Raw genomic sequence first — 23639 nt, forward strand, 5'->3', positions numbered from 1 at the left:
CTCATTCTCTTCTTTCCTTGTTCACGTGCCCTCGCCAGCTCTCGCAGTGACACTTTGTGAAGCTCCATTGGAGACTGAGGAGTAAATGCTCCCACCCCTGAGGTGGAGTGTTCTCTCCACCAGGTAGAGTATCAGGGCTGTCCTGGAAGTGGGGTCTGGGAACTCCTGAGCCCGGGAGCAGGCAGGCCACAGGCAGGAGTCTTAGAAGGCACCATTAAGGTGACTGAATGGCTTTTGTTAGATGCTTGGAAACTGAGGGGAACCAGGGTCTTTCTTGGCCTCTGAGGGGCACAGAGATGACTTCTGTGCCAGGAGTGTCAGCCTTGGCAGACGAGTTCCCCAGCTGGAGGGACAGAGAGAACAGCCGGGTCTGGCCCAAATGTGCAGAGAATCCTCTTCTGACCATTGGTTATGAGGTGAAGGATGGGGTTTGAGGCCTAGAAGGACTCACTCCATAGGGAGGGAATGCCCAGTGAGGACATCCTGGCTCTTTGGTGGAAGTCTTGGTTAGGGGCACAGCATGAGTGAGCTTCCAAGGAAGGACACTACCCTGAGCTGATTCTGTTTGTCTTCTGTCCAGAAGACCTCTTTGTGATGCCCAGAGATGCATTCTCTGAATCCTTGTAAGCATCCCCGTGCCTCCTGGGTGTGCTTAGGGTCTGGGCTGCACAAGTATGACCCTGGAACTGTTCCTATCTGTCCTGGCCACTGAGGGGCATCTGCACCCAGAAAGCTCTGGCAGCCATGGCCTTGAGAGCTGTGAAAGTGGTGGGTTGGGGCCTCTGCACTAACCTGGGCTTAAATGAAATGAAAACCCGGCCAGCAGCTCAGTTCCAGATAATGGCCTGTTGATTGCATCCCAGGTGTGGATCCTGAAGACTCTAATTTAAGGCTTCCTGACTGTTATCAGAGGTGACTCAGATGGGCCTCCTACAGGAGGCTCTTGTAGGAGACCTTTTGGGGGGGGGGGGGGCCGGGCTGAAGGGGCCATAGCTGGTGCTGAACAAGCCGCCCGGAGTCGGCGGTGCTGCCAGGCCCCCCTGCAGCTCAATCACCCTAGTCCTTTTCTGTTACCCAGGTGGATAAACTGGACGCTTCTGAGAGCCTGAGGAGAGGGGAGGAGCAGGGCGTGGAGCCCACGCCCATCGTTTTCGGTACGTGTGGTCGAGGATGGTGTGATGAGGCTTCCCTGGCACAGAGGCACCCCTAGTTTTAGAAGGCAGTTTGAATGCTCGCTTTGTGTGCCAGTCCTGGATGCTTCTGGATGCCCCTGGATGAGGATGGGGGGTGGGCGGTGGTGGTCGGGGCCTGATGGCAGAGGAAGGGAGAAGCAAGTGAGCTTGCCCAGGGCACGTGTGAGCTCACTGCTGGCCTGTAGCCTGATGCCTTTGTGGGCTGGCCAGTGCACTGTAGTTGTGACTAATGCTTCCCTGAAGGGCCTGCCTAGAGACCCTGTCAGGCATCATCAGGCCTGATGCCAGAGCCCCTTCTCTCCTGGCTGGCCTGCAGCTTCCCCTTCCCGGACCCTGGGGCTCTGCCCGGGACATGCTAACCAATGCCTTAGCAGGCGAGTGTGTGCATGGAGCATGTGACCGGGGGCCGCCATCATGTGGGGGAGACAAGTGTCTACAAGCATCGATTAAATGTGAATCTGGTTTTTTTAGATTTTGATGGGCATGAGTGATACACAGGTGATTCGGCTAAGTAAGTGCCACATTCCCAGTACCAGCTCTGATTGAAAGAAGGCAGCTCTTGTCCCAGGCCAGCTGGGGCTTGGCAGGCATCCCCTCTGGCCCCTAGCTTCCAAGCACCAGCTTTCACAGTGGCTTAACGTGTCCATTGAGACTAGGCCGGTTTGGCAGCAACGCTGCCAGCCAGATACCATGGCTGCCGGGGGGACTCCTCCAGAGCCTATGGACTGTACAGAAATCCCCTCCCCCCAGGGTTGCCAAAGCCACCATTGGGAGACATTCCCGTGCCCTGGCCAGACCTGCCAGCCTCTGCTTCAGCAGTTTCCCCAGGCACCCCAGGGAATTCCTCTAACCCTCAGCCTTGTCCTTCTCTTACAGGCCAGCAGCTGATGCTGACGGCAGGTCCCACCTCTGGACCTTCTCAAACCAATTTTTCCTATGGATATACAGCTCCAGGATTCACCCAGGCACCTGTTTACAGTTTCAACATGTAAAAGGTGCTCCTGGGGGCTTCTCGGAGACGTGTTCACAATCCCAGAGGCTCAAGGGGTTCCTCTGTTGGCCAGCCCACCTCCTGACCCACAGGAAGCTCTCCAAAGGATCGTGGTGCTTATTTATTTTGCTGATGTTCTTTAGGCTCCACCTCTGAGCAGGGACCTGTTCCCAAGGTGTCACACTGTTTCGCTGCCTGTCCCTGACTTGCAGGGACCTCACCAACATAGCCATAGTGGGAAGACTAGCAGCTCCTTCCCACCTTACAGCCCTAGGACCCTGGAAGATGGGGGCTGCTCCGGCAGTTCCGTGGGCATGGAGCCACACACCGAACTGATGGGCTCAGAATTCATTTCTGTTGTGTTTTCTGGGGACTTGGGAGACTCACTGCCTTATCTGCCTTCGCTCTTTCTCGGCTTTGGTGTCAAAGAAAAGCAGGTTGTCCTGTGTGAATGCCTGGGGGTGCCAAGCCTAGTGCGTGAAGGAAGGCCTGGAGGGCGCCCCTGGGAGCCTCTGAGCAAGCTCCCCAGGGCTCAGGAGAGCCAAGGTCACAGAGGGTTGCTTAGGTAGGTGCGTCATGGGACAAGCACGTTGTGTTTTCTGGAGGGGATAGTTGAGAAGACCCCAGCTGCTTGTGGGAGGCCGGAGCCATGTCTGTGGCACAGGCCTCAGGGGCCCTGGCACCCCATGAGCCCACAGGCCACTTCTGTCCTGGGTCACTGTGACGGTCAAGTGCCAACAGTGTTGTTACTGTGTGCCCCTCTTCAAACACACATATACCATTAACATTGGATGTCCTGGAAATGGAGACGTGTATAATTTATGGTTATGAATCTTGTGCTAATCATGAGTATTAAAGCCCATTATAACTAAGCCAGATGGTGTGGTGTCTGTGCTGGGAGGCCCAGTGGGCAGGCCAATGGCCCTGGATACCTTCCACTGCCTGACTCCTCCCTTGGGAGGCTGTGAGGGTGAGCCTGGTTACACTGCCTGCTGCCGAGACGGGCCCACCAGACCATCACCAGGCTCTGTCTGCCCTTCACCACTAAGGTCCTGAGAAGGGTGGGGACCTGCCTTGTTAGAAGGTGGTCTCCTACTGAAGTCCATCATAGACCAGAGAAATGGAGCTGCCCCATCCATTGTCCCACTGGCTATAGGATGATGTTGTGGTGTCCCCCTCCCCTCACCCAGAGATGTCCCCCAGGAAAATTGTACTGTTTGTCCAGCCCCAGTGACTTAGGGAGTATAGTGGCAGCTCTGTTGGTTCAATGCTCTGAATAGACTAAGGGAGTTTGAGCATTTTTGTAGGACCCTGTGGTCCTTAGCCCTTCCCTAAAGGATGAGCATAGATGGAAATGTAGTCTATGAGAGTTAGTGGGGCTGGAAGCCCAGACTCGGCCTGGCTGGTTCCTGCAGGTCTCCTGGGTGCCCCAGAGAGGGCACAGAATGAACCAAGGGATGGATGGGCAAGCAGGATGGGAGGACCCTCCAGGATGCCATCCCACAAATGGCCTTTGTGTGGGGGCTGAGCAAGAGATGAGATGAGATCCCAGCGAGACCCACAGGACTAAAAGACTATGCCCTGGGTCTGAAGATCCAGTTGGAGGCAGCTGGCATCCCCTCTCTGGGCCTCTCCCTCTGTGCAAGAACTCTGTCTACATCTTCTGATCTTCAGTGCGTACTAGAGGGGCGGACCACGTGACCTTTGGGAGAAATCCATGAGGGCTTCCTAGGAGGGGCGGTTTGTAAGTTGGGAATCTAGCAGACCAAGAATGGGAAGGAGGGAGGGCACTGGAAGTGTAGCCAAGTGTCAGAGTGTGTAACAGTAGGAACGTTGTGCGTCCCTGGGGCTGTCAGGGAGACAACCCGGCTTCCAGGGTTCCCTGGGAGAGAAGCCAGCAGTGGCGGGGCGGCCTGACTCACATTCCATGCTGGATCGTGGGGAACCTGCTGCTGAGAGGCATCTGACTGAGACCCGAGGCCTGGCAGGCCCAGGGCGGGGAAGGCGGGCTCCCCAGCTGGCCTGCAAGGCCAGGCTGGCTTGGTGGCACCTCCTCCACCCGCTCCCCAGCTCTGCGCTCCACTTGTGACATTGTAATTCCCTTAATACTCCTTCTGCTGCCAGAAAATAAGTCTCTCAGATCAGTTTCCATGGCATTTAATTCTTTTCCTTTTTTTTTTTTTAAAAAACCTCATTTGGCTAAGAGCTTGAAAAAAAATTCATTTGTTCCAAACTTTGTTCCAAAGAACAAAGTGCTTTCTCATCCCTGGCTTGATCTGGTCCTCACAGACAGGAAGGTAGCAAAGTCAGCTTGTTCTCCCTATTTCCAAGACAGGAGAATCCACTTAGCAGGAAGGTAACTGGTCCCAGCAAGGTCGCACAGGAAGGCAGGACTGGACCCTGAACTCCTTCTAGCATTTCTACTGGGCCCCCATTCCAGAGACCCCTAGGCTGCCTGCTGGAGTTATCTCTATCCTCTCTCCCCTGCCCAGAGAGCCAATCCCTGAAGAAGAAAAAAGGGGGAGAATGTTCTGCACGATCAGCCAACCTGATCTGTAGAAGTTGCCAATTCCGCAGTCCCCCACCCCTGCCAAGGAGGAGGCAGGGTGGGGGGTGGAGCAGTGCCAGCTCCTGGCCTCTCTGGAGGTCTTCTGGCATTCAGGCCATCATTAGGTTGCTGCTGCTGTTTTGAGGGATGGATTCTTAGTTATTTCCAATATCCCTCAGAGAGACGTAGTTCACACACTTCTCTGTGTTTCTCCAGGTCTCTCATCTGGGCATCAGCAAAAACTCAGATCAGCCGGCGGGCAGCCAGCCTCAGGAACCAGGTTCCCTATCCAAGCTCCCTGGAGCTGGGAAAGCAGCCTGCCAGGCAGATACACACCCAGTGGTCCCCGGCCTGCTTCCCACAGTTAGTGCAGGCCCTGCTGGGGGTCTGCCCAATGTGCCCACCTGCCTGCCACCCGCTCTGGCCCCTGAGGGCTCTGAGAACACACCACATTGGACTCCTCCAGGCTTCCTTTTTGTGGCCTCTAGAGGAAGCCCCCAGCCCCTTCCCATGTGAGAAGCAACATAACCTAAAGGAGAGAGCGCTGTGTTCAAATCCTGCCTGTTGCTGCTTACTACCTGGGAGCCTCAGAAAACAGAACATTAAGTTCCTTTCTGCTCCTTTGAAGCTGCCACAAACACCAAAAGCTGAGCCAAGATCAGGCCCCAGTTGCCCTTAGGAAAAGATCATTCCATGTCTTTCATAAGAGAAAGGACAGCCTCTCTGAACTTTGTCTGGGTGGAGTGAGCCAGTAGGAGAAGGGAGTAGGGTGGAGGCCCCCCAGCCTGGCGTCTGAGCATCCAGCAGCACTCAGTAACAGGCATGGTGCCTGAGTGCTTCCTTCGCACGTCATGGCCAACTGACCCTCACCCTCCTCCACCTGCCAAACCAAGAGGTTGGACCAAGGGATTGCTGGCACCCGTGGGTTACAGGGCCTGCTTCAGGAGGTGGATGGCCCTGGCTGGTGCAGGGGCTAAAAGTACCCATTCCTGCCTCTGCCCAGATAAGAGGTCATGGGAAAGGGGGACTCTGGTAGCCCAGGACTCATTTTACAAGTTAGAAAACTCAGCTTCAGGAAGAGCAAGTTACTTACCCAAGGTCACATAGCTCTTCTGGTGAGTATGCTCCACGGTGACCCAGACTTTAACTCTGGTGCATTTGATGTGCCCCCCCCTCCCCCCACTCTAAAGCATGACTGAGGCTTTGGGTCTGGGCTCTGGGTCCCCTCCCTCCCACACAGATTCTGCTATGTGGCAGACCTAGCCGTGACACCTTGATCTTTTGTCTCTTTCTGGGGACGTGAGGGCCTGGGGAGGAACAGAGACAGGAATGGGGGCTGTGGGAGGCGGCCTTCAGCCTGGAGATTTAAAATCCAAAGGCCTGGGTTCAGATTTGGCCTCTGCTACTTCTGCTCTGATCTCATGGAGCTTTTGGCAAGTGATTTCTCCCTGATGCTCGGAACCTCAATGTCCTTGGCAGTAAAAACAAAACCAAAAAATGAGGGTGTTAGGCCAGCTTCCAACCCTGGATTTTGTGATCCTGAATGGGTTGAATTGAGTTGTACTGTGAGTGTTGAGGTCAGGGAACCATAAGCTGAGGTTTAGGGGTGTTTGACCCCAAAATACCGGCACGCCAGGTCCTGCCGAATTAATTCGACCCAAGTCTTCTCACAGCCAAAGAAAAACGAAGTTTATTAAAGATTTGCCATATTGGGCAGGCTCCAAAGAGTTTGTGATGCTTGTATGGACAAGTGGGAGAATTGAATCTGAAGCAGATTGAACTGAGCACCTTGAAGGAGGGAAGATGAGACATATCCAGAAAGACTGGGAGGGACTGAGGGTGGTCAAGCAGTCTGGGGTGATGGGAGGAGGGGTTTAGGGAGGGTCTGGGGGGAGGTCACACTCCAGGAATGGGATTAAAGGTGGGAAGTAGCTGAAGGCTACCTGGAGATGATGGACCGTGGAGGGCTAGGATTTAGGTATAGATATCTAGATAGGATCAAGGATGGGTCTGGAGGCAATCTGGAGATAACCAGACAGTGGAGGTAGCAGACAAGATTTGGGCATGAAAAGCCAGATTCAGGGTGGGGTTCAAGGGGGTTCCCACAGCCTAAACCGCATCAGGAGGCTAGAGGGGCTGGGTGGGCCCAGTCTGGCCTGTGAGTTGGTGTGGAAATGTAGTGATCTGTAATTCCTGCCAGATACACACTCCTAGTCACACACACACAGCCTTGCAGCCCATAATTTCTGCCAGATACACACTCCTAGTAACATGTGCGCGCCACACACACGCTCACACACATACAGCCAGGGAGCAGGCCAGCTTGGCAGGAGAGTTGGACCCCAGTTTTTCAGACTGTAGAATTCTCCTGAGATAGCAGGGAGGTTGGATCTCAGGCACGTTCAATCCCAAGGTCAGGGGCTGAGCCAACAAGGAATGGTTATTCCCTCCTCCTCGGGTGTGACTGATTTGGGCATTAACAAACCGTCAGACCTTAGGGTCCCTCTGGCACTTTACATAGATTAGCTCATGCAACAACCCTGTGAAGTAGGAGCCTTTGTTACCCCCATTGTATGTACAGAGCAGGAAACCGAGAGGCAAAGTACCATGACCATGGTCACACAGCTTCTAAGTGTCTGAGGCAGAATTCAGACTTAGGTCTTCCTAACCCCAAGTCCAGCATGCCGACCCCCCCCCCCCACATTGGCTGCCCCTCCCTGGCCACTGGGCAGGCTCAGGAGGAGTCACATGGTCTGGAGGAAGAATAAAGGGGGCTTCAATCCCAGCAGCCCCTGTGAGCGGGGAGCTAGCAGTGGGTGGAGACACGCAGAAAAAAATCCCAATCCTCAGAGAGTTGACATTGTCTTTGGAGAAACCAAGTATACAGACATGTAAATACAATGTATATCACAATAGATACAATGTAATTGTCAGAGATGCTAGATCTAGGCAGGCTTCTGGTAGGAGGTAGCATCTGAGTGGAGGGTTCTCAGGAGGAGATGGGAAAGGAGGGCATTCCAGGCATAGGGGACAGCCTGTGCAAAAACATGGAGATTAGAATACAAGGAGAAACAGCAAACAGGCCCGCAGGGCTGGAACTGAGGGTGTATGGACCTCCTGTGGCCCAACTGTGACCAGGAGAGTCTGTATTGGATTCTACAGATAATAGGAAGCCCCTGTGGCTTCTGACCTGGGCTGACGTGGTCAGGCCTGCAGTTTAGCAGCCATGGAGGCAACGGATTGGAGAAGAGGGAGACAGATGATGGGGCTGTGTGAGGTCAAGGCTGGAAACCAGGAGGTCCAGCTGGGAGGTAGCCCCAGCTCCCTAGGAGGGTGGGGCTGCCTGACTCTGGAGTCCACAGGGCTGGGCTTCGGTGAGCTAGGTATTAACACATGGTGAGCCCCTGGGAACCCGAGGCCCCCAAGCCTGCCTGAGGAGGGTTCTGATCCATTCACATCAGAAATGCAGCCTCTCCCATGCTGAACAGAGTGGGGTTGAGGGCTAGCCCTATACATCTAGCCTGAGCCAGTGGGGGTAGAAAAGGTAGTTAGTGGGGAACTTAGAGTTCTCTTTAAGCAGTTAAAAGTCACTTGGAAGACAGCTTGGCCCTGGAAAGTGAGGCCCCAGACCATGAATGGAGGGTGGTGGAGCTGGTGTAACGAAGCCCAGAATGGCGCTGTCCCAAAGGGGATTGAGGAGGGACAGGTCCCTCTTTTATCAAGTGTGGGGGAAATCCTTGGCAATTCTGGTTCAGGTACATCATGGTCTCGGGATGTTCCTCCCGTGTCTCAGGGACCTCTGGGATTCTGGGGCAGAAGGGAGGCCTTGGTGAGAACACAGCAGAGCTCCAGCAGGAGGGAGAGAATCATAGGGAGATAAATAGCAGCCAGAGGAGGGCAGTGTGGGGATCTGGGCAGAAAGGAAGAGCCCTGTGAGGGGGGAGGGCAAGCAAAAGAAAAGTGAGTCTTTGGAATGGATCCTAGCAAAGGCCTGGGCTGGATGAGTCACTGGGATGGGGATCTGAAGATGGAAAAAGCCCAGAGAATGGCCTGAAGGCAAGTCTAGAAAAGGGACGGCCCCCATGTGCCTAGATCGTGGGGCGCACACACTGCACTGTTGCCAGTCTGCCTGCTTCTTACCTTCCTTGGGTCATCCAAGTCCAACATAAGTTCCAACTCAGCCTCCCCTGACCACCCAGGCCCAAAGGAAAGTCCCTTTTTTATAACAAAGAGTATGGAGCTCAGAGGGCCTTAGAGCAGAGAATATCAGAGCTGGAAAAAAAGACTGTCTGAGCCGGAAGGAGCCTTAGAACAGAGACTGTCCAACTAGTCAAGGCCCAGATTGGACAGACGGGGAAGCTGAGGCCCACGGAGGGAAAAGAACTTGGCTAAGGTTACACAGATTCTGCTATGTGGCAGACCTAGCCGTGACACCTTGATCTTTTGTCTCTTTCTGGGGACGTGAGGGCCTGGGGAGGAACAGAGACAGGAATGGGGGCCGTGGGAGGCGGCCTTCAGCCTGGAGAGCGGGGAGAAATGGGGGCTCCGCTAACAGCGGAAAATGAACCCCGAAGCGGCGCCAGGCCGGCAGCAGCATCGTCCCCCCATCAGCCCGGGCTGCCCAGGTCGTACAGCACCCGGAAGATCCTCGCTTCCCTCTCCGCCCCGAGGCCAGCGGGCTGCGGTGGTAGGAGAGGCCAGGCGGGGGGAGGGCCTCGGACCCGGGCCCCAGGGGGCGGAACGGGGAGGAGCCTGGGTCAGGCGGCGGGGCGGAGCCGGAGCCGTCCGACCTCAGGCGCGGGGCGGGAGGGGGTGGAGCGAGGCCCTGACGCCGAGATCCCGCCCCCCGCCCCCCAGAACCCGCCGCTGCCGCCGCCCCTAGCTGATCCAGTCGGCCTGTCCGCCTGCCGCGGGCCCCGGGAGCACAGAACGCCGAGCCAAGAGAGAGCTCGGAGCGAGGGCGACCCCAGTCCGGACCTCCCTCCGTGATCAGGACCATGGCCCCCGGCCCCGCCCCAGCCCCCGGCCGCTCGCTGGCCGCCGCCGCCCCAGCCGGCAAAGCCAAGCTCACGCACCCTGGGAAGGCCATCCTGGCAGGTGAGCACGCCGCCGCCATCGCCGCCAGTCCCCTGCCGCCGGCCGCTTACGGGCCTGAGGACTCTTCGCCCTTTCTTCTCAGGGGGCCGTAGCTGGGGCCGAGAGGAAGGGGTTCTCCCCCCCCAGAAGTTCTACTGTCCATCCAACCCTCCTCCCCAACGAGATGGGGGCATTCTTCTCCCGGGGCTCCCCTCGGCTCCTGCCCTGCCTTACCTCGTCAGGGGGGAATCCCGGCCTCCCCAGGGTGGGGGAGGGTCTGTAGGATTGCCTTCCCTTCGGACTCCCTTGGGCCCTTGTCTTGCCTTACCTGGACCTGGGGGACACTGGCCTCGCCGGGGTGGGCTGGGGGGTCCGTAAGATTGCATGGAGAAGGAGCCGGGTGCCTCCCTTCGCGCACCCCTGCACTCTCGCCTCCTTCCCCTGGGACCCCCTTTGGCCCTTGTCCTGCCTTACCTCGTCCTGAAGGATCCCGGCCTCCCCGGGGTGGGGGAGGGTCTGTAGGATTGCATGGGGAAGGGGCTGGGTGCGTCCCCCACGCACCTCTTCCCCTGGGACTCCCTTTGGCCTCTCTTACCTCGCCTGGGGCACACTGGCTTGCCGGGGTGGTCAGCCCCTGCCCTGCCTTACTTCGCCCTGGGGTGGGGGTGGCCTCCCCAGGGTGGGGGAGGGTCTGTAGGATTATCTGGGGGCGGGGCTTTGCTTGCTTCCCTGGTCAGCTGCAGGTGCCTGTGCTGGGTCCTGGGGTGGGAAGTCCCAAGGCGGGCATTTCCAGTCCTGGGTCTGCCACCTATTCCTAGAGCAAGGGATTTGCCCTCTCCAGGCCTCAGTTTCCCTCCCTTTAAAATGAGAGGGCTGGCCTTGTAGAATGAGCAGGAGCAGCCACTCTGGCCGCTGGAATCTTAGCTGGAGCGTCAGAGAACCTGGCTGCAAATCCCTTTTGGGAAGTGGCCTTACTACCAGCGTAAACCTCCCGCCAGCTCTTTCCCCTCCCTAAGCCTCAGTTTCCTTATCTGTAAAATGAAGAATGGCCTTGGAGATGAGCCCCAGAACTAGGATCATGTGACTAACTCTCAGGTCTGTCTGTTGGTTGCCTTTCATTCATCTCCAACATCTTCCTCACTGAAATTCTAGAAGCCTGGTGGGGAGGGAGGGTGGGTGGTGGGGAGGAGCTTGGCTTGGAAACTGGGCCCCAGGGTTCCGTCTAAAGGAAACACCCTGGGGCCTCTGGTCTGTGCCCTAACTTGGTCCAGGCTCAGGCACTTATAGAAGCAAAGTCCTGGCTAAGGTGTCCCCTCCTCCTCTCCCCTTCCTCCAAGACAACTGGATCCAGGCCAGGACTCAGGTGAGGAAACCGGACCACCCCCCCCCAAATGTCAGCCCTGGGGCTAAGCAGGGAGGAGAGCTGGGGAGTCCAGTTGTGGATTTAGGGAGTGGGAGGGGCTCTCAGTGAGTTCCAGCTGCTAAGAGTTCTGGGTTTTAATCTGTGCTCTGCCTCTTTCTGCCTGCTGGGCCTTGGGCCAGAACCTTGCTCCCCTCTGGGCCTCAGTTTCTCCTTCTGTAGAATGAGAAGGTTGGATCTTTGAAGTCTGGCCCTGAAGTCAGGATCTGTTGGATGGCTCCCGGCCAGCTCTCCCCACCCCTTTGCTGAGTCATGTCTCCCCAGCCTTGGGGTTGGGGGCGGGGCTTGGAAGATTCCTGGTGGGGGGTGTCCCTGGGGATCAGGGCCTAAGAGCCACTCACACCGTGCCCTAACACTATCCACTGAGCTTGGAAGGGAGGGAGTTTGGATCTCAGTGTCTGGAGACCTCCCGGAGCTGATAGAGGGCCTTTTGTTGGGGGTGGGTTGGGAGGGGCAACAGACTGGACTCTGCAGGTAGAGGGAAGCACTTCTGGCTTGGTCTGGCTTGGCCTGGCTCTGTCTGGCCTCATCCAGCCCCACCACCACCTTTTGTAGAGGAGGGAGCTTCAGCTCAGAGAGGGGAAGGGGTTTCCCCTGAGTCCCTTAGGGTCATTAAGGGTCCGAGTATGGATTGAAACCCAGGTCCTAGGATTCCGAATCCAAAGGTCTTTCCTTTGACCCCGCCCCTCCAGACTGTGGCTGTGCCCCTGGCTGCTGGGAGGGGGGTGCAGGAGCTGGCATGGCTGAGTCCTGCCGCCCTCTCCAGCCTGGAGTGGCACAGTCTGGAACAAGGTAGTCCCTGCCAGAGCAGAGCTGGAGCCCTGCACAGGGCCTCCCCCAAACTTCTGTGTTCCTCCATCCCAGGTGGCTTGGCCGGAGGCATCGAGATCTGCATTACCTTCCCCACTGAGTATGTGAAGACTCAGCTGCAGCTGGATGAGAAAGCCAACCCCCCTCGCTATCGAGGCATTGGTGAGGGCACCAGGGTGGGGAGCTGGGCATTGAGTGGGTACTGGGGCAGGGAGCTGGGCATGAATGAGAGGGGCACCAGGGTAGGGAGTTGAGCATGAGAGAAGTACCAGGGCAGGGAGCTGGGCATTGAGTGGGTACTGGGGCAGGGAGCTGGGCATGAATGAGAGGGGCACCAGGGCAAGGAACTGAGTTCTAGAGAATCAGGGATGGCCCTGCGTTGCTGAGGGGGTAGGGTAGAGAGCAGTGATAAAGAATCTTGGGAGGAGAAGGACCTTTGAGATGGGACGGCAGGGAGCCAGATTAGGGGACCTTAGTAAGGCCAGAAACAAGGAGAGTGGGGGAGGGGAGAGACAAGAGGCCCAGAACGGCCACTGCCCCCTCTGGGGGTGGGGGGTGGTTTGTTCTAGGGAAATAACTGAAGGCAGAGGAAAGCCAGGACAAGGCCAGGCTTGGAGGCGTATGGAGTGGCGGGCGCTGTGCCAGGCACTGGTGTGAAAAGAGTGACTGATGGTCCTTGTTCTGGGGGTGCTCCCTGGCTATGGGGGAGGGGAGGAAGGAGCCTCTGTGTGCTCATAGGAGCAGCGCAGGGCCGTTGATGCCCTCTGAGCAGCAGGGTGATCTTTGGCAGCCAGCTATCTGGAGGTTAGATTGGAGAAGGGAATGCTAAGAACAGTGACTACAGTCTTGGGCAAGTCTGTTGGGCTGGAGGCAGCCCTGGGGCCCAGGGACTTGTCATTGAGGGCTGGGGCTCAGGAGCAGGAGTGGAGGGAGGATAGGAAGCTAGATCACCGAGGGCTGAGGGGGCTGGGGGCCGAGGAGCTGAGCTCTGGGCACTTTATTTTCTCTACAATATGAGGGTAGGGGGAAGTGGGAGTAGCATCATGAATACTGTTGTCCCCATGTTGCAAATGGGGCTAGCAGCCTGAGGTCACGACTGGGTCCAGCCTCTGCACCTTTGGCCAGCTGACCAGATCTGTGCCTTCCTCCCCAGGGGATTGTGTGAAGCAGACTGTTCGCAGCCATGGAGTCCTGGGCCTCTACCGAGGCCTCAGTTCTCTGCTCTACGGCTCCATTCCCAAGGCAGCAGTCAGGTGAGCCTGTGGCAGGGGAGAAGGGAGATGCATGCTAGGACCACTCCTCTATGGTTGGCCCAGCGTTTTCCCCACCATGGCCCTAGGAGGCAGTAGCACACATGTGTATTAGCCCATTTTACGGATGTGGGAGCTGAGGCTCAGAGAGGAGGTGATTTACCTAGTGGTCACCCAGCCAGAATGGGCTCACGCTGGAATCCAAAGCCTACTATTTGTTTCCCTTCTGCCAGGATGGACCTGGGCCCAGGACTGGAGTCACTCAGCCTCATTAGCTGTCTAATCACCCAGGGTACTCACTCATTTTCTCAGCCTCAGTTTCTTTATCTGTTAAATGGGGAGCCAGCTTCCTTACTGAAATAAGTTCTTTGTGAATATTCAGGCACTCTAAAAATGGGAGCTGGCATCGTTGGTGGCAGGGGGTGGCTGGCTAGCTGGGGATGTGGGAACCCGGTCCTGGCCCATGGCACTCTAATTCCTAACCCCACCTACCCTCAGGTTTGGGATGTTCGAATTTCTCAGTAACCACATGCGTGACGCCCAGGGCCGGCTGGACAGTACTCGAGGGCTGCTTTGCGGGCTGGGGGCCGGCGTAGCTGAGGCTGTGGTGGTCGTGTGCCCCATGGAGACCATCAAGGTGGGGCCCACACCTGCCAGGGACCCAGTGGCCTCCCTGCCCTGACATTCCACCATTACTGCTTTTCCACCTCATTTTAAGAGGCAAACCCCCTGGAACTGAGGGAATCCAAGCAGTTTTTAGAGAAGGAACCCCAGGCCTACTCTGCCATGGAGGAGTTCCCTGTCAGACAGGCCTGGGTCTGGGCAGGGGTTTGAACTGAGGCCCCTCCTGACCTCTGGGTTGTCTTCTGTCCTGCTTCTCATCTCTCCTATCTGTCTCATGTGGAAGCGAGAGTACACACACGTGCACTCGAGCACACACACACATACAGCGCACACACACACATACTCTCTCTCTCTCTCTCTTTCTCTCTCTCTCTCTCTCTCTCTCCTCACAGGCACCTTGTCTACCCCCAGCTTTCTTTTCACCTCTCTGCCCCCCAGGGCAGGCCCTAGTTTGCTCCTCCTCCTCTTTCCCTTGGCACTGCTGGCCCTGTGGGGGGAGGGGAGGTGGGTATAAACACTCCTGGCCTCAGTTTACCATCTCCCTAACATCATGTCCTGTTCTCCATCTCCTCCAGGTGAAATTTATCCATGACCAATGTTCTGCCAATCCCAAGTACCGAGGTTTTTTCCATGGTGTGAGGGAGATTGTCCGGGAACAAGGTCAGTGATGGGACCTGGACCCTTCCAGGGCCAGGCCACCATCAGGGTGTCTCTGCTGTGCCTCCAGGAGCCTCATAAGAGGCTGGGGGCAGGGGTAGGGGATTGTTAACAAAGACAATCAGGGACAGCTTCCTGGGCACCTGAGGAAGGTGTGAACCAATGGGTAAAGGGAGAATATTCCAGGCTTAGGTAATGGGCCCTACTGGAGGATAGGCCATTTGGGCTGGAGCCATACTGAGGTCTAAGGTGGGGGCAGGGGGCAGGCTCTGCCAGAAGTGAGGTCAGTGGGGGGATGGGGGGTCTCCACCTAATACTGAGCCCCAAGCCCAGCTCATGAAGGCCCGGGGAGGCTGAAGGGAGAGGAGGGGGAACGTCCAACAAGTGATGTTTGCTTGGTGCCACAAGGTTTGAAGGGCACCTACCAGGGCCTCACCGCCACCGTGTTGAAACAAGGCTCCAACCAGGCTATCCGATTCTTCGTCATGACGTCCCTCCGCAACTGGTACCGAGGTAAGGACCCTGACCTTGCTGGATGCCCACCCTGCTCCCTGCTGGAGCCTGCCTCTCCTGGGCTCACTCTGGGCTGCTTGTCCTCCACAGGGGATGACCCCAACAAGCCCATGAACCCTGTGGTGACTGGAGCATTCGGAGCCATTGCTGGGGCTGCCAGCGTCTTTGGAAACACTCCACTGGATGTGATCAAGACCCGGATGCAGGTAAAGGCCAAGCTGCCAGATTAAAATTCAGGGACCTACAGATAAGTCCTATTTCAGCTACTGAATGCTGTGTGACTTTGCCTTCCATGAGCCTTACTTGCAGTACCTGTAAAATGGGACTAGAAGATGTCTGAGGTTCCCACCAGCTCTAAATGGAGCACATGTTGACTCTTACTTTGTGTATCAATTGCCTTCTGGGTGCAAGAGGCCTGGGCAGGGTGGATTCCAGGAGTGGCAACTGTAGGAGGACATTATTAAGAGAGTAGGCTGGCCAGGTAGGTGTTGTGGAAGGCCTTGAATGCCCAAGTTAGGAGTTGCTGATTTATTGTCGAGGCAGCAAGGACCTGCTAGAATTTTTGGAGCAGAAGAGTGAGGAGGGTGGCTATGGAAGCCATGTATAAGATTGGGGTCACAAAGGGGGGGACACTACCTCAGAGGGGCCGGGAGGCCAGTTCAGTTCATCCAGTGGGGTGGGGGCTGGAGAGCAATAGGCAGGTGGAGAGACGCAAGAGATGGCCTGAGCTTGGTGGTGGAGCCAGTGGAGAGACAGAGGGAAGGAAGGAGGCCAGGACTTGGCTTCATTTCACAGGAGAGGAAACTGAGGCCCGAAGAGGAAGCAGATGCCCCAGCATCCACCAGCAAGTTACTATGAGCAGGGAGATATCCCTAAGAGCAAGGATATCTCATGTTTGTCTTTGTATTCTCAGCACTTAGTACAGTGCCTCATATACAGTAGGTGCTTAATAAATGCTTATTGATCAATTGATTTGGGAGATGCTTTGCCCGCTCTTTTCAGTCTTGTCCAGGACCAGGGCACTGCATGCCCACTTCCCTTCAGGCACTGAGGGCCCAGGCATGGGCTGGGTGCAGGCTTTCCCTAGGCCCTGCATTTCCTGGCGTGTCTGTGCCTTGCTCACTCCTCTGTGCTCGGGGAAAGCCTGGGTTCCCATCTTGGTTCTGCCGCTCCCCAGCTGGGGGGCCTAAGCAGGTTTTCTCAGCTATTACAGGAGGCTCTCACCCTGTCGGTCCTATGATCTCTGGGCCTCACTTTCCCTGTCTGTAAGGGCCTTTGTGGGTGTCACGGACCCCCATGGCTGTCTGGCGAAGCCTTCTCCATGAGTGAGCATTTAGTGAACACCTCCTCTAGGCCGAGCACTGGGCTAGGTGCCGTATCCAGAGAACACTGCTTTTAAATGCATGGAATAAAGGCAGCTGGGTGGTGCAGTGGAGGGAGCACTGGCCCTAGAGACAGGAGGTCCTGAGTTCAAATCTAGCCTCTGAAACTTAGTGGCTCTGTGACCCTGGGCAAGTCACTTAATCCTGATTGCCTCAAAAAAACACCAAAGTGCATGAAAATCCAATGATGTGGGTATCTTTTAAAACCCAAGTTCACAAAATGCCTCAGTGGTCCCTAAGGCGTCCTTCTTCCCCATAACAGGGCTTGGAAGCTCATAAGTACAAGAGTACATGGGACTGTGGCTACCAGATCATGAAGCATGAAGGGCTCAGGGCGTGAGTTGGGGGCCCCGGGGCTGTGCCCTCTGCAGGGGAGGGGAGGGAGATCCCAGGGCTGGGAGGGAGGCCCCCCCACTCCCCTGGCCTCCAGCTGCTTTTTAAAATTTTAATTTAATTGATTTATTTTCTGGCCTCCAGCTTCTACAAGGGCACCGTGCCCCGCCTAGGCCGGGTCTGCTTGGACGTGGCCATTGTCTTCATCATCTATGATGAGGTGGTGAAACTTCTCAACAAAGTGTGGAAGACAGACTGAAGCCGGAGGCTGCTGCTGGTCAGCCCTGAGGCCCAAGAGACAGGGCTGGGGCAGATGAGAGACCAGAGCTGTGTTGGGGCTAGGCCTCAGGCCCACACTCATCCCTGCTCCTGGGCTGCCAGGGCCCATGGCAGACAGGGGACTGTGAGCCCGGGCTTCCCAGGGAAGGGGCCTCCCCTGTCCCCCTCCCCACTGTGAGCAGAGCAGAGGCTCGGCTGGCTGGCCTTTATGCACCAACCCTTTGGCCTCTGCCCTGCCTCTCCTCCCCCCGTTGTGCCCCATCTTTCTTCTGAGATCCAAGGGGAGGGTCAAGCTCCCTGCTATACCCCCAGGCTCTCATGATTCCAGTGTGATTTGTGCCAAACAGATCTTGTCCTGTGTTTTCTATGTTATGTCTGTGTTCCGAGTTCCATGTTTTGTGTGTATCTTTGTGTCTGTCCAGTGTGTGTGTATGTCCATTGCCAGATCTACCCCCATCTGCCACAACCACCAATAACCCCGTGCCTTTTAAGCTACAGGCCTCCCTGGGGAGGAGGCAGGGGATTCCCCCCAAGGGGATGGGGAACCCCCACCTGAGTTTCTGCGCCTGGTGGTGGTTGGGGACACTCCCCAGGACCAAATCCTTCTCTTTTTCTGGGCCTTGCTCAGGAGACAGAGAGAGAGATATCCCAGCCCCCACCTCGCCACTCCACACACCAAAGCTGCCTCTGGGGGTCCAGCCTCACTGGATGGCCCCCAAAGCCATCGGTGCCCTTACCCTGGGCCTGTGGGAGTCCCCATCACTCTGGGTTGGTGGGGGCCAGCTCAAGCCACATGTCATGGGACCAAGGTCTATGTGTGGTGGGGGGAGGAGGGGGAAGCAGATTGGGTCCCCAGCCTGAGCAGAATGGGCCTCTGCAATGGGGCCTGGACCTTCAACCCCAAATCCACTTCCTGATGCTCTCTCAGGTTTTCCAACCACACCCAGATGACAGAATAAACCGGAAACTGGTGTTAATGGCCATTTTGTCTGTGTGACCTGTAAAGTGGGGTCTGGAGACTGGGCAGTGTGGTCCAGGGGTCAGTTCCCAGGGTGACCATTCTTAATAGACCTGTGACCCTTCCTCCTTCAGGATGCCTGAAGGAGAGAGAGATCAGGCTGGGCACAGGAGAATACTTGGTTAAGGCAGGACCACAGTGTCAGGGCTAGCAAAGGGATTATAGGAGTCAAAGCTGGAGGGTCTTTGAGCTTAGAGATCGAGTCCAACCCTCTGATTTTCAAGAGGTCCAGAACTGGGATGAGATTGGCAAAAAGCAAAGGGGAATTGGGGGTGGGCCCAGCAGGAGCTTGAAGAATCTGGGAATAGGGAGACAAGTAGAGGCAGCCTAGGACAGTGGTTGGGCCCTAGATTGGGCTCCAATACCAAGAGAAATTACCGAACCTCTCTGAGGCACTAACTGAACTATAGACAAGGGTACACCCTCTTCCCTGATAGAATGGAAGCTCCCTGAGAGCCAGGGATATCTCGTGTTTGTCTTTGTAGTGCCAGCACTTAGTACAGTGCCTGGCATACAGTAGGTGCTTAATAAATGCTTATTGATCAATTGACTTCTGAGGAAAAGTGGCTGTGGATGGATTTAAATGCTACAGAAATAAGGCACTCAATGGAGCTTTGAATGTCATGCCCTAGGGAGACTGGCCAGTCTGGGACAGTGCCATAGCTTTCTCTTGTGGTGAAGACAGAAGCTCTGCTTCAGTGACTAGTTTTGGCTTTCTCTGGCCCTGGAAGGAATGAAGCAGAGCAGTGAACAGGCTTGGGAGGGAGCCCAGGAGAGGGGTGAACCTTGTCCTGGGGGGCTGGGGCAGAGCTTTGGGTTCAGTTCTGGAGCTACCACGTTGGAAGTGACTGGATGCCAGGAGGGGCCAAGCAGCACAGGGAATGGCCAGGAGTCCACACTATGGGAGGAAGGGAATGGCCGGGAGTCTCTGAGGGAGGACCCTCCAATGGAGGGGGAACATCTACCCTGGAGAAGGCTCAGGGAGCATGAGGGTGTCCTTCCTTGGTTAGATGTTTTCTATCGGACTCCAGAGGATAGAAACCATTGCCAAATTCAGTTTAGACTCACTGCAATGAAACAATCTCTCAAACAATTCTCAATACAGCCTCCAAGTGGTGAGTTCTCCATCCCTCCTCACGTACACAGTAGGAGGATCCTTGTTCAGCCTGATCTCAGAGGGCCTCATCATGGGCCATTTACTCCCATGATCCTCGTTGGTGCCAGGCAGCAGAGACCATGGCCCCTTCCAGCTCTGAGACTGGCTTCAGACTGTTTAACCCTGGGAATGCCGGCCTTGCCAGCAGGGCATCCGGCTCAGCTGGTGTGGGGCACCTCATAGAGGGGGTAGAAGGCTCCTGGGCCTGCTCAAGGAGGCATGGCTCCTGGGGGGGCTTATGAGCCAGAATCATGGGCAATGGCCCCAGCAGGGTCAGGTCTGAGGCTCCCTCCTGGATTGTCTCCTGTGCTCACCCCAAGGGACAAGGGGGGTTCAATGGAAAGAATCATAACCCAAGCACTTAGCACAGAGCCTGGCATGTAGCTGTTGAGTCGTTTTCAGTCATGTCTGACTCTCCGTGACCATCTGGGGTCGTCTTGGCAAGGATACCAGGGTGGTTTGGCATTTCTTTCTCAAGCTCATTGACAGACAAAACTGAGGCAAGAGACTTGCTCAGGGTCACAGTGCTAGGAAGTGTCTGAGGCCAGATTTGAAATTAGACTTCCTGACTCCAGGCCAGGCAGTCTATCCACTGACCCCCTCGCTGCCCCCTGGCACACAGAAGGTGCTTAATAAATGATGATCGACTGATAGATGTGGCTCTGGAGTCAGAGCACCTATGTTCTAACCCTAGTTCTTCCACTTACTGACCTGTGTGACTCCAGGCATACACACTTCCCTCCTTGGGTCTCAGTCTCCTCACCTGTAAAATGGGGTCAGCCCAGGCCTCCAAGGCCCCTTGAGCTTCAAGCTCTAATCCCACCATCCCTGACAAGAGATGGCACGAGCCTACGCTGACACATTTCAAATCTAAAGACACTTGCCAGTGCGCACCTACTGTATGCCCACTTCTGTGCTAAACCTGAAGATCTGGAGGTGAAACAAGCCTAGGCCCTCTCTTCTAAGGAGACTCAAAGGAGGGAGAGCCTGATGCTGAGATAAAGCATGTCTGAGTGAGCAACACAATCCATGCCAGTGAGAACTCTGGGCAAAACACGAAAAGAAATCTTGGGGAGAGGCACGGCTGCAGGGAAGGAAGCCAGGGAGGGTGATCAGCTTCTGACTTCTAGGGGTAATAAAAGCACGCCGTCCTTGGGCAGGAGTCTCAGTAGACCCGTCAAGGGGCTGCCCGGATTGCCCCCCACCTTGCCCTGCCCAGTTCCTTCTAATAGGGACATAGGACGTGTCTTTGGTTCCTATTCGAAAGCTCCTACAAGCCCTCTTGTCCCTTCTGCATTTTTTGTGGGTGGGATAAAGGCTAGCATCTAAAATCCAGAGTCCAAAGAACTGGCTCGACACTAGCCCTTGGGGCCCTCAGCTTCCTCCTGGCCCCAGGACGATGGATTTGAAGCTGGGAGGCCACCTCAGGGAGGTCTGATGCCGGTGACTCACCGAGGTTAAGCAGGCAGCTCCGAGGTACAAATCGGGGCCTGGGGTCAGGAAGATCGGAGTTCAAATCCAGCCTCAGACACTTACTAGCTGTGTGACCCTGGGCAAGTCATTTAACCCTTATTTATCTCAGTTTCCCATCTGTAAAATGGAGACGCACCAGAGAAGGAAATGGTAAACCACTCCAGCGTCTGCAGGAAATCCCACAGACAAACAGGGTCATGACGAGTGTAATGACAAGCAAGGCGGGACTTTTGTGTTGTCTTCTGTTCTGGAGCGCTTCTCAGCACTAAGGCAATCAAGTGCCTTTGAGTCTTGTCTTTGTTTGAATCGAGAGTCACTGATTGGAAATAGTGTATACGATGTGGTGCTGGTGATTAAAGACGTTTCCTACACCCTTTTGCTAAATAGGCACTAAGCCCCAGGGCCCTAAACAGGGTATATATGCTCTAAGGTTGGCATTTTGCTTCTGGGGGGCACACTCACTGGAAGTGTTGGTGTGGAGACTCTGGGTAGCCGTTAAGAAGACCCCCCCCCCCGCCCCACTTTGAAAACCCAGATGTTGGTACTGCTCTCTCTGGTAACTATGTATGTATTGCTATGGTCAGACAGAAACCTGTCTGTTGATCTTTTTATATTGTCTCTAATTTCTGTTTGTATTTGCTCTGAAGTTCAGGGTGCTTTTTCCCCTGAATTAAGGGAATGATACGTGCATGTTTAATTAAAATGAGATTGTAAACCCCTTAAAGTTGCTTTCCTTAGAATAGCTGATCAAAGAACCTGTGCTGGCATTAGTCTTACACAGCCACAAGAGTGGCAAGTGGTATTGTTGTTACAAGAGTTGGAGGCAGTACTGAGACCACTTAGCCAATGACTCTTCCTAAGTTTGCAGGGAGGAAAGGGCTTTGTCACTTGTAAAGCTAGCACCCTGGGTATTATTTGTAGAAGGAAAATGGCTTCCAGTTAGAAGAATCAAGGAAGGCCTCATGGTGCCACAGCTGGCCCCTGAAGGAAAAGATTTCACCATGGACAAATGCAAGAGAGGAAGGCCCATTCTGATGAGGCGGTACGGGCAAGATGGAACAGGAGACTTGGAAGAGGCTTTTCAGACTGAGTGTGGCAGGCATGAGACTAGCCAGAAATGAAGCTGGAGCAGCCAGGTGCTGGTGGGGGCCTTGAATGCCAGCCGAAGGAAAGCAGGGGAGCCCCTGACAGTCTTAAGGGTTGACTGTGGCACAGACCAGCCTGGACGGTGCATCATCGAGGACGGAGGGCTGGGAGAGCCCTTACCTGGAGGTCGTCTTGTCCTCTTTGTCATGGTAAAGGTCACTGGCTTCCTCCCTTTCTCTAGTCCCTTGAGAGGCACCATGGGGTGGATTTGGGGCACCTGGATCTGGGGTCTAAGGTCCTAGGCTCAGATCCCAGCTCAGCCACTTATGAGAGAGAGAGAGTATGTGTGTGTGTGTATGTGTGTGTGTGAGAGAGAGAAAGAGAGAGAGAGAGAGAGAGAGAGAGAGAGAGAGAGAGAGAGAGAGAGAGAGAGAGAGGAGGAGGAGGAGGAGGAGGACGGGGAGGAGAGACAGAGAGTCAGATAAGTCTCTGACTCCATTTGCCCTTCACAACCTTCTGTTGCCTTCCCACTTTGCTCTGCACCATTCCCAGAATGCACCGCCTCACCTCCATCATTTCCAGTCCCTGGCTCCCTTCAGCCCAGCTTGTGTGAGGCCCCTGCGCTAGGAGGGGCCTTAGAACGAAAGTCAGACTTCAGCAGGAAGTTTGATCTAATTCTTCTCACCTTCCAGCTTTCTACATGGAGATGCCCAGGAATGAAAGGGCATCAGCCCACGAGATCAAAGCCAGGGCTAGGCAGTGGCCTCAGGAAGGTATTTCCGGAGCCATTATCAGCTCCTAACACTCAGGGTGAATTGCTGGGCTATAAAAGAATTTTGTTTAGGTGGGATGGAGGTGGGGGGTGGGGGTGGGGCAGGCCTATATTTGCAAAGAAAGAACTTTACAATTATCATCTGACCCTGACAGCCACCCTGGGAGGTAGATGCTATTAGGAACCCCACTTTACAAACAGGAAACTGAGGCAGAGGTGAAGTGACTGGTGAGGGTCTCCCAGCCAGTCGGTGTCTACGGCAGGACTCTGGTCAGTGAGGGGGAGAAATAGGCCCTTTCTTGCTAGTGGCGGGAGGCCATCGAAGCCAGGGCCTTCGGCTGGATTCCAGCTCCTGGAGACCAGGCGCGGCAGAGCTTGGCCCCACTCAGTGTTTGCCCAGGTTCTTTTAGGGGAGCTCCTGCCTGCAGGTCTCCTCACCCAGGATCCCAGGTCTCCTGGGCAGCTTCCACGTGGCCTGCATGGTGCATTCCCCAGATTGCCCTGACCTTCACCATCACCTCCAAAAGAACAGAGATGAGCCTGGGCCTCAGGCCCTGGGGTTGGGGCAGAGCATGGCTGGGCTGTTCTGAGCTGGCAGGCCCTGCCTCCCTCACTGGCAGCCAAGCAGGCTGAAGCCCAGAGTTGTGGGAAAAAGGGGGCTTCCAGTCCTGATGCAGGGTTCTCTCCAATAAGCCATGTTGGAGAACCTCACAGAACAGACCAAGCTCTCTAGCAGCTCTTCCCTCTAGCCCTCCAGGGTTCTCACAAACCCCACAGAGACCAGGAGGGCAGATGAGACAAAAGCCAAGTTAAGCTGGGGGTCAGGGCCTGCACAGGCTGCCCTGGTTGTAGCAAGGGCACCGAGGAGACACACAAACCCAGTGTGTTGGGCCTCCCCTCCACAGGGGCCTGGGCTCATACTCCCCACTTCCTCCCCTCTCCAGCCTCCCTTCCTTTCTCTGTCCCACAGGGGCCTGGGCTCATACTCCCCATCTTCTCCCCTCTCCAGCCTTCTCTCCTTTCTCTGTCCCACAGGGGCCTGGGGCCAAACTCCCAAC

General features: G+C 55.6%; 2 protein-coding genes across 3 annotated transcripts in view; both read left to right on the forward strand.

Moving 5' to 3' along the window:
- CLTCL1 (clathrin heavy chain like 1) overlaps positions 1-3056 on the forward strand; it is an 84488-nt gene extending 81432 nt beyond the window's left edge. The window contains exons 31-33 of one of the 2 annotated variants that reach the window (XM_036765539.1): positions 1079-1154; positions 1665-1704; positions 2070-3056. In XM_036765539.1, the coding sequence (XP_036621434.1) occupies positions 1079-1154; positions 1665-1684 (96 nt within the window). In that variant the 3' untranslated portion in view covers positions 1685-1704; positions 2070-3056. The remainder of the gene's footprint in view (positions 1-1078; positions 1155-1664; positions 1705-2069) is intronic. The other variant, XM_036765531.1, reaches the window with a different exon arrangement.
- Positions 3057-9565: 6509 nt separating this feature from the next.
- SLC25A1 (solute carrier family 25 member 1) lies at positions 9566-18059 on the forward strand. The gene is made up of 9 exons (XM_036741563.1): positions 9566-9829; positions 12093-12200; positions 13192-13291; positions 13787-13925; positions 14488-14572; positions 14978-15082; positions 15173-15288; positions 16727-16800; positions 16942-18059. Exons 1-9 carry the CDS (start codon positions 9730-9732, stop codon positions 17054-17056), a joined length of 942 nt encoding a protein of 313 aa, XP_036597458.1. The 5' UTR covers positions 9566-9729; the 3' UTR covers positions 17057-18059.
- Positions 18060-23639: the final 5580 nt, after the last annotated feature.

Source organism: Trichosurus vulpecula, chromosome 1 (genome assembly GCF_011100635.1).
Source record: "Trichosurus vulpecula isolate mTriVul1 chromosome 1, mTriVul1.pri, whole genome shotgun sequence".
NCBI classification, from domain to species: domain Eukaryota; kingdom Metazoa; phylum Chordata; class Mammalia; order Diprotodontia; family Phalangeridae; genus Trichosurus; species Trichosurus vulpecula.